We start from the raw sequence: 11,002 nt of genomic DNA on the forward strand, positions 1-11,002 counted from the left end.
GCTTTTGTTTTTCAAAGTTTCGACTGTAAAATGCAATAAAACACAGTCTTATGACGTTTAGTAACAAAATAAGTTTATATTGAGCCCGAATTGTTTCGCGCAACTTTGAAGTTAGGGAGGTGACAAACAATGTCTGGAAAATAATACTTTACTTTGACATTTTATTTTCAGTCTGATTATAACCAGACCTGATTGTAACATGAGATTTTATTAAACTATATCCCTTTTATTTTTATCCTCTAATATATAAATTCCCGTGTCACGATGTTAGTTACCGCACTCCTCCGAAACGGTTCGACCGATTTTTATGAAATTTTGTATACATATTGGCTAGGTCTGAGAATAGAACAACATCTATTTTTCGAAGTGATAAGGGTTGCCCACATTAAAAAAAAAATTTTTTTTGGACGAAATGGTTTGTTTTTATTTTTTTTATAATGTGGCATTAAAATACATACAACTAGAAAAAAAAATTCGGCAAAACAACGTTTGCTGGGCCAGATTTAAAAAAGTAAATTACTTTTATTTATTTAAAAAAGAATGCACAAAACGATACCGATGTGCCAGTATGTCTTTATTCCACAGCCTCAACAACTTTGTCAGGTGGTATCGTAAAATGTTACGGCGTGTTGACTTTATGAATACAGTAACGTAACGCCCATACAAGTTTATGTTTTTGTTACGAAACTCAACGGATAACTTTTAATTTTAGAAGCGGGATATTTTTTCTCTACAAAACGTCATAAACTTAAAGCATACATTGTAGAATGTTTGGAGTATAAAAAAACTGTGGATCAATCCGAATCGTATAAAATGGTATAAGTGTAAATATTATTAACTAATGATTTCTAGAATTTTATTACGTTTATGAGTCTGTTTGTGTCATAATGCAAGTCAAAAATTAAACCGAATAGAAATTATAATTTCAACACACTTAAAATATGAGAAAATATTAAAAGAGTTCCCGTTAATTTCAAAATACGTAAAAATTCTCCATAAATGTTTAAACGATAAACACTGAACCCACAATTTTTCGGAACATGTTCGGTCCAAAAATATAGGTGTCGCGGCATGTTTTATCTATAGTTTGGTTACGTGCGGCAGTAAACTGTACCGGGGAAGGTTTACTGCCTTCCTGGGCTAGTCCAGCACATTTGTTAGATACGTTTTACCTTTTTACGAACTACTTTAAAGCAGAAAATGTTTTGGAAAGACTGAAAATGGGCTGTGCCAGCTTGATACCTATTCTAGCTGTAACTAGTCTTCCTGTAAAACATTGGCCGAATCTAGCGATGGAATAAAAATAACACAATGAGCAAATAAAAAAAAATATGTTAGAAGATTCCGTTAATGTATTTGTCACAACTAATCCTTTACTTCCTAACTCTCTCTCTCTAACAAATGTATACTAGACGAAACAGCTTAACACACAGTTTTACAACACCATCCCAGAACATTTCAGTTCCCAAGAAGTTTGTAGAGAAACTACTCAAGTGCATGCAACTCGAGCCTCGAATCTCGAGTCTTCGCAGATCACAACTTTTGCTTCTAGAATTACATAGACGAACTGCTTAATACGAATACTATGTAAAGAAAATACAAAATTATGCGACAGAGTCTGAGGACTAAATCTTAGTATGTTACAGTTTGAAATACTGTCAAACAATTATACTGCCAAACTATAAATATGTCCCTCTGCTGGGCACCGACATCTTTCCATATAAAAAAGGCTGAGCACTTATCAGCTAGTTCGTTGCGGGTTGGCGATTTCAGATTTTAATATTTGTAATTTAGCTTTTTTTCATCCTCGCCATCCCTGTAAGTCAGTAGTGTAATAGTCATCAGTAAAACTTACTTCGAAAATGTCACATTTGTAATTAGCTTGCGTTGAGATCGACCTTGCACCTCGTGCATACAGATCCATGTAACAAATACCGCAACAACAAAGACCGCACCAAAATAAATACAGAAAAGATTCGCAATTGTAAAATAAAAATGCATAGAATCCTAGAACAAATCTCAGTTCGAAAACAAATTTCACTTCGCACAGTCCGAATAAACAAAAACGATAGAATAGCAATATACAGACCAGCTCGGTTAGATTGTCTATTTGAAGTTACATACAGTTTATAACAACAATAATGCACTTCCTGCAAAGAAAAAATAAGTAGTAGATACTACTCAAAATCCGAACTTTATGATAATATTTAATCACCTATATAAAATTATCTGTACGATAAAAATGCGACCACGTTCACACAATAGCCGCAGATTGTCATCATTTACACATAGTCAATTTATTTCCCAATAATATTCTCCAATATTGATGAAATGCCTTGGGAAAATAAAATAAGACCATGGGCCTAAAGAATGTTATCTGGATTCATACTGCATTTTCTGAAATCAGACCCTCAATGGCCATTTTTTCCGGGTGAAAAGCTAATGAATTGAACCCAAGCAGAGTCCACGGCTCGGGGATATGCCCTGCGTGGCTCTGCCTGACTGTCCTATTGGACATCTTATCGGGTAGGTGTAAAAAACTGACCCCTCACTCCTCGTACGAGCTTGTCGAAACGTCACTTGTCTAGATTTGCTAGGACACAAGTCTATCACAACTTAACCCGATAATAGTTCGCTTGATTCTAATTAAACAATATTCATTCACTTTCTTCAAACTGATAACACAATGGACATCCCACGAAATAGAAAACATTAGTCACATTTAATAGTAAACTCTATAGCAACAATGGTCGTGTTTACCAAAAATCTAGTATTATTTACACTTTCTATGACCAAATTACGATTATTCTCAAAACAATTAAATTTCAATTATTTAAATATAGATCAATTCTTTAAAAGAGCATTTGCTAGCCGTCAACGGCCAAACCTAGGCAAAATGTGGCATGGTTCACTAATTGATTTTTATTTTTTTATCCTATTAAGATTTATAAGTTGTTGTCAATGTAACAAGAGCATTGGACATGGACGGAGTGACGGTGAAATCCATACAATAAATAATTCAGACTTGTTTATTGAGAAGAGGCAGTTAGATTTTGATGAGTTCAGTACACCAGATGTTTTACTGGACAACTCTACTGACTCATCAATCTATGATACGACTACAACTGAACCATTTACGGGGAAAAATCAAGACTTCAATGATCCTACGGGAGATTCCAGTGAAAAAACAATGTATGATAGTACTGATCTGACGGTTGACATAAATGAATACACGACGACGCCGGTGTCAAAGGAAGAGACCACAGAAGTGCACCACAACAGGCTAAGTAGGAAAATGAAGCAGACTGACAGTATGTTAGCAAAGAAGTGTACGTTTTTCAAAAAAGGGATTGCGTTCGACTTGAGAAAAATGGCCGACGTCTGGCAAATTGCGTACTACAGGTTGCCTAACAAGCTGAAGTGTTTCAAATTATATATAAAGTTCGTGAATCGAAAGGTAAGTAGATATTTCTAATTTATTCTTAACAGAAAATTTAAATGATAAAATACGTCAATTAGCGAATAACTTAGTGAGGCGTAAATTAATTCCCCATAGAGTGTAGAATCAGAACAGATAAATGTTGATTTGACGACCTTCAAGAAACAAAAGCGTAACGTAAAAATAAAATGCCGTGGCTTTTGTGCCAGTGTCATTTACGTGACCTGGATTCGACGAGAACGTTTTAGTTTTAAATGGTCTAGGTTACGTAAATGATTCCAACAGTCGCTCTCATATCTCGATACAAGTAAAAATTATGAGCCGATATAAATAAAACATTAAAAATTTTAGTGTTTTGGGCCTATACAACTTTTTGACTTAAAAAATCTCCAAAAAAGGTGTCCGAAGTCGTCTCGTCACTGTTTCTTTTGTCTGCTTTAAAAAAATACCTGTAATTAAACTGAAAAGACTTTTTCCCACGAGTGGGCTAACTGGAATGAATAACATTTTTTTTCCATCTAGGAACAAGAACATTATGCCCAACTATACGGTAACTTCAACGGCAGTGTGCATTGGCATAAGTGTAATCTGGAAATCAAATCACATAATAACGAACACCCTGGATCCCGAAGACACTTCTTACAAGGCAACGAAAATGAAAAAGGGGTCATGGACAACATCATAATTGATGAGGAGCATTATCGTGAGTTGCTGTTTCATTCTGTACTATAATTCAAATTGGATCCTAATGGTACCTTGAAAATTGTAATTTTTTTTAGCAAAAACTTCTTATTACTGAATGATTATTTTCCAATACTACAGACAAACATTTTTCGTCAAAAAGAAACGATTCCCGCAGTAAGGAATTTAAACCTTGTGTCGGGGGTTACACAATCATACAAATCACGTGCACAAACGAAGGGACTCAGACTCAGAACAAGCATTTGTGGAATACGCAAATGCTTATCCAAAGCGGGGATCGAACCCGCGACACGACGCGCCCAGTGGTTTTGGCGTGGTGACCTAAACCACTCGACTATGCGCCCATTGTAGATTTTGTGTTCTTTAAATGCCACATACGTTGTTTTTTTTTTTCTTAAAATATGAAAAATATTCAACTCAATTTATTTTTTAATTAAAAACGTATTTATTTCCAGAAAACACATCTTACATGACCCTCCGTCGAGAGAGTGGTGATCAGTGGTTGGTGATAAAGAATCTCTTGGTGATGAGAGACTGTGACACCAGTGATATCGCAGTGTTCACCAGGGTACCTCTGCAGCCGCGGAGACATGATATCCTGGATGCTTTGATGGTGTTCGGGGAGAATAATCCGAATGGAACCTTCGCTTGTGAGGAGAACAAGAGCAAACGTTGGATGAAATACGAATAGCGATGTTTCAGATGAAATCTTACCAAAAATTTTCCAGTTCCATGTTTCAAAAATATCGATTACTTCAATTTGATGCGGGATATACACATTCCTTCCAGAAACTTCTACCGTTAAAATTTTATGATATGTAAGGTTTGAAGGAGATGGTACTATGGTTAGAAAATGTTAGCAAAATTCATTATAAATTGGTTAAATTTGTTGAACTTATTCTTATGTTACATTTAGAGAGTTATTAGTTTTACTTTTAAATAAACGTGTAAGTTTTATTAGCGTTTTTTTTTACAAGTCCCGTCATCAGGGCCAGAAGGAGAAACAGTTAGGAACATAATTAAATAGCAAAATGAGTAATTAAAGGTTTTAAATGTGAAGCAAGTTAAGGCAACCTAACAAAAGTATAAGTTATAGGTACCTACTGTAATTTTTAAGCCATTAAGCAATGGACGAAGACGGGCTAATGATTATATTTTTGGAACATTTTAGTCAATCTTTAATTCAATTCAAAATTTAATATGACTTTTGTGTCCTCAATACTATGGACCAGGAAAACAACACAGAACAACATTCTTACTACCTCTATGTCATATCTTATTGGGATTTTTCTATTCTATTTATTACCTTAACTGTTATTATGCGGACTCACGCGTATGTATCGAGATCCCGACTAGTTTCGGACCCAACCGCAGTCCTCAACCATGAGTCGTGCGGACTCACGCGTATGTATCGAGATCCCGACTAGTTTCGGACCCAACCGCAGTCCTTAACCATGAGACTTCGCGGCTGCGGGCGAGGGAGTCAAACGGGTGAATAAAAGGTAAATCAACCACAAAGTAAGACATTTACATGTATTACGTCATGAATGGGATCTTATTTGCGGTACTGCAAAAACTTTCCCGATCTCACCCGAAGTAAACCGCAGCACATTCATTAAGCTTGATTAAAGGCAACGCGAGGCAACTCCACTTGTATTTACTTCAAATGCTAACGAATTAACGTAGAGTCCGAATAAATACTCAAATAGACAAAATACATATGGAAGCAGATTAAGGAGCGATTTCACCTGAAAGGTAAATTTAAAACGCGTTCACTTTGAACTAAGCTTACCGGGATCAAGTTGAAGTCATTAGGCAACGTAAAGCAGTCTTTAAAATCATTATTTTGTCCCAAATCACTATTCATTCATTGAGTCATCATTCCCATTGTCTAAAGCCAAAGGTCAACTATGAATATAATAATTAATCAAAAATAAAAATGGCGCAAAATAGGAACCAGTAATTCTCTACTACCAATAATACTACCAATATTCAATATGCACGCACTACACAATGCTCTCCATATTTATATAATAAGAGAGAAAATACAAATTCAAGCCTCATACTCAATTACACAAAGAAATCAAAACCACCTTCAACTGATCACGTTTACATACATATCCGCAGAGTCCGCTCTAAAACGGAAAGCAAAATACAAAACAAAAGAGTCCCGTCCGAGTAAATGAACGGACTTTCAGTGTCGATTTTCCGGTTCATTTTGCAAACGCAGGAAAGCAAATGATCCTCGTAGATCCGGAAATGGTAGAGCTTAGAGCTGTACTCATTTGGCAATTTCTTTTAAACTCTTAACGTAACGACTGACTTATGAATTCGAAACAAGGTGTTATTGCTTCATACAAGTCCTAGCTTAATTTCTAGGTACTAATAATCCCTCAATTTTATGATATTTAGGGCCGATTTTTCAATCGCCAGGTTCTCATAACCGTTAAATCAATTTGAGTATTATCTGTTTGTTTCCAACTGTTTCGTTCGGGTTAATAGATAACTTAGAAATAACCCCAAAATTTTAATAATTTCACTAACTATATTGAAAGAGAATCAGCTCAGTCACTCTAGAAAAGACCCGGGAAATCAAATTTGAAAGCAAAAAATATAATTAAGTAATTAAACAACCGTACAGCAAATGGAACATAATTTAAACATACGAAAGTCACATAAAAGGCTTTTCATAACCCTTCCGTAGCTGGGTCATTGAGTGTGGCTTGCATTTAATTCGGTCTAAACGAACCGTACAGGCAGAGTAATAAACATGGATTTGGCTACCGACTGAAGTGTACCATTCGTCTGGCGTTCGGGCCTACTCGTGTTATGTCAGGCGCATTCGATATTAAAAAATATTAATTCAATATTAAAAAAAACTCAACACGAAATATTTTCCTATTTATCTCCATAAGGTTCCAGCACATAACGGGTATTAAGAAACCCCTTACTACCCCTTGTGTGCTGGTACCTTATCTTGTAAATGAGTGATTTGATTTTGGTATATCATGTCTAAGAATAACAGCTTATAATTTTGCTTCGTAAAAAGACTGCATCATGATAGTAAAATACTTTACACAAATATGCGAAATGGAACAGGTATTTTCAATCAATAGAGAACAGCCGCAATCCAATTATAATTAAAAAATAAAATAAAATCCAGCAAAATGCTTCCAAGTTCGTAAGTTTCTGAGGAAACGATGAAGAAGTAAATAAACTAAGAGAAAACTTAGAGAGTATCTTTCCTTGAATAAATCATTACGGTTAGTGCTCTCCTCATATTTTTAACGAGAAAATTAAGTTTCAGGAGGACGCGAACTAGACTTCTGTGAGCTAAGTTTGTATTTTATTAGGTTGAGAGGTAAATGAAGAAAATTATTGAAAATTGCATTCTCCATCTTTTAACATCGTAGGGAAAAATTGTATGATGCTTGTATTGAAGTTAGCACTTTCTCTTTTTGAAGTAATTGAAAACTAGTCGAAAGAAATCACCAACCATTGCTTAAGGTTTTACTTTGGAAGAATGACTCAATATATTAGAGGCAATAGAACAAGTAGGATCATAAATTTAGTTACAGACACCAATACCTATATTTACAATTTTACAGAGTTAAATATTTACAAGTTAAAAAACAAAAAATTAAAAATAATTAAATTTATTAAATCAAAGCATCAAAAAATTCATCGGCATCGCTGCCGGCTGGGAGTGTGCCCAAAAGGCTGGCAGCATGGCCACGTTGAATGGCAATGCTAATCCTCTGAGCGAGGTAAAAGCCAGCCTTTGGGTCACGAGAAATGTCAACGAGACGCTTTGACGCTTTAAAAAGCGTTTTGGCACTCGGCCCCCACGGCCCAAAAGTTTCAACTCCAAACGGCTCAAAGAAGTAACTACCAACTAGATTACCATATTTGCGCCGTTTGAGGTTTTCACCAGCCGCGGCAGCAGAGCCAGCGCAGCTTGAAGAGCCGGGAAGGTGAGATGGCGCAAGAGTATCGACACAAGTGGCGTCCCACACTAAAGGCCTACCCATCTTCCAAGGGAACAAAGACATACCGTCCGGTCTCTTGCCATCATCGCGTACCAAACCATTAGGTTCTAATACAGCAGGTACGCCGACGGCAACGGTTTTATTTTTAGATTTTATTATTTGTTGATTTAGCGGCAATACATAAAAATGTTAACTTACTAGCTAACAAGGTTCACGAGATGCTGCCAGTTGACAGGCGGACGGACGGTTTTTACTTTGAGCGGTAGCAGTCTGCAGTCAAACAGAATGACAATAGAAAGGAGGCCTTTTAAAAAACATCATTCAAAACATTTGAAAGTGTTAAAGTTTCGTTGTTAAATAAAACCTCCTTTCTGGACCATCACGCTCCAATGAACACATAAATCCGTAAGTATAAAGAAAAACGAAAAATTAATGTTGCCGAAATATACTTTATAAATAATTCATGGCTGAAATAAAATGGTTGCCATATTTATTATTCGAACGTTCCTTGTTCGATATTAATACGACATTAAAACGGTTTTATGAATTCCCTTTTTTGTTCTTTATTTAAATAGGAGGGAATTTAGGAATCTGCGGTTTGTTTTTTGTTATAAGTACCAATTTATTGTTTTGATGTATTGCTTTAATAACAATGTGCGTGTGAGTTTAATTTTTATTTTACGTGATTTATCACAGGTAAGGAAGTTGGTGTAAGTCAGGATATTGAGCTTCTATGACTTTGAGGGATTTGTAGTGTCGTTCGATTTGAGCTTTATACTCAAAAAAGGAAACTAATAAATAGAGAAATGCCATTAACAGGACGTTCACGGTAAACGTCGGTGTTGTGTTTTATCAATGTCACCTGATACTTAACAGTTGCTGCTGGGCACGTTTCTTTCCTCGCAGCAAAAGTACTCAGGAAGCGATGGACATATCAATCTTTAACATTCAAAAATTGTAATTTTAATAAAAGACCTTTTTTTCCTTAGTCTTTGTTTTCTTTATGCTAAAATATAAACTCGCCTTTCACATAACACTACCGCTCTGAAAAGCTATATTGACTATAGTTAAGCTTGACATGTTGTTTCCTTTCATATTCATTCTACAAATGGTGCACGTTAACGCGAATATCAACCAATCCGCGGTAGATTTAGGTGGGAGCGGCATGCTCGTTGATTTCTGAATGACGTACAGTAAAACATTGATACAACTCATATAGCAACACTGCACACAATTGTAACCTTTAATTAAAGGGAATAGTGTACAATATTGTGCAACACACAGCTTAAACTAATATAGACATGTGCTAGGAACTTTGATCGTACAAGATCGTTAAGGGCTTCAGAACAAGCCTTTTTGTAACAATGTGTTAGGCAATATTAATATATTCAACGTCGACGCTATTTTGCAGGGAAAGTATTTTATTGACCATTAAATAACACTTAAAGGGGTAAATGTGAGACGGGTTTGTCCTTTTGACTTGGGTATGTAGAACATTATACAAAATTTATTATTGATTCAAAAAAATATGAATATAACATTATATTCTTATTTACTCTACTTTCCTAAGAAACAATTATAAAAGGTGCCAATTATGTAAGAGACAAACAGAAGTGTAAGGAGGACGGCGCGATACGCAACCGAACACACGTTTCTACAACCGAAACGCTATTGCTTTGATAACTAGCCCCTCATCATCACATCTATATCGCTTTATTTATCTACGTACATGTAACTAGGTATTAAAGTACGAAAAATAAAGATTCATTGATTTACATGAAAAGATTTGAATGAAAATACAAAAACGCCCGCTTCAAATAAAACATTGTGAATTTCATTTTGAATGACAGTAAAAAAAATCGCTGTATACAACGCCGTTCTCAAAGCCTCATATTTCGAGCAGACACTACTAAAACTAACTTAATAATACCTATACATACATACACAAGGTTAGTAAGGATACCAATACATTCACTACACGAATCAGTATCTGTACAGAACCCCAATTTGCGCTGATTAAATCTATAGACGATCGTAAAGCCGGGTAATTTGGGTACTGTTGTGAGATGTAATCGGTGTTAGAATATAAACACCCCTAACTGTGACTTGTTGAAAAATTGATCTATTTATATTTGTACATATATTTTGATCGATTTGGTGGCCTGGATGTTAAATTAAAGGTTGCTTTCTACTTTAGAAGTATTGTAGCGCACGTCTCATCATCCTAGCATTTTCCCAACTATGTTGGGGTCGACTTCTAGTCTACCCAGATGCAGCTAGGTACCAGACTTTTACAAGGAGCGACTGCTTATCTGACCTCCTCAACCCTGTTAACTGGACAACACGATGCCCCTTGGTTAGACTAGTCGTCTGACTTTCTAATTTCTGACTACCTGTAAGGCCTTTCAAAAATAACAGCCGAGACCGACAATTTGACATGCCTTCCGAAACACGGAGGAACTCTTTATGACATGGACGGTCACCCATCCACGGACCAAGCGCAGCTTAACCTGTGATCAATCAACTTGTGCAATTGCTACTTCAGGTAACGTGAGTCTTCCATAACACCTTTAGTCAACGATTACGCATACAAATTCACAAGGAGTTAGGTGCTTGAACCAAAATCAAGGGAACACGAACTTTCAATATAGACACGAAGCGCTTTTCCTATTTCCACCAAGATGATGTTCCACCGTAAGTATTAACGACAAAACATAACCCAATGTGTAAACAAAATTAATTTCCTTTGAAAATCTGTTACGGAATACGTTTTAATAACGGAAGACAAAGGGGAAGATATTCTCAAGGTCCCGAGTTCCCTAAGTGAGCTATAAATTGGTGTTGCTGGCCCAAACCCGGTATTGCAGGGGGG

At 35.9% G+C, this 11,002-nt stretch overlaps 1 protein-coding gene across 1 annotated transcript; it reads left to right on the plus strand.

The window, feature by feature from the left end:
* Positions 1 to 2,853: 2,853 nt before the first annotated feature.
* On the plus strand, positions 2,854 to 5,115 carry LOC113493446. The gene is made up of 3 exons (XM_026871433.1): positions 2,854 to 3,457; positions 3,962 to 4,142; positions 4,597 to 5,115. Exons 1-3 carry the CDS (start codon positions 2,897 to 2,899, stop codon positions 4,830 to 4,832), a joined length of 978 nt encoding a protein of 325 aa, XP_026727234.1. The 5' UTR covers positions 2,854 to 2,896; the 3' UTR covers positions 4,833 to 5,115.
* Positions 5,116 to 11,002: the final 5,887 nt, after the last annotated feature.

This window comes from Trichoplusia ni, chromosome 4 (genome assembly GCF_003590095.1).
Source record: "Trichoplusia ni isolate ovarian cell line Hi5 chromosome 4, tn1, whole genome shotgun sequence".
NCBI lineage: Eukaryota > Metazoa > Arthropoda > Insecta > Lepidoptera > Noctuidae > Trichoplusia > Trichoplusia ni.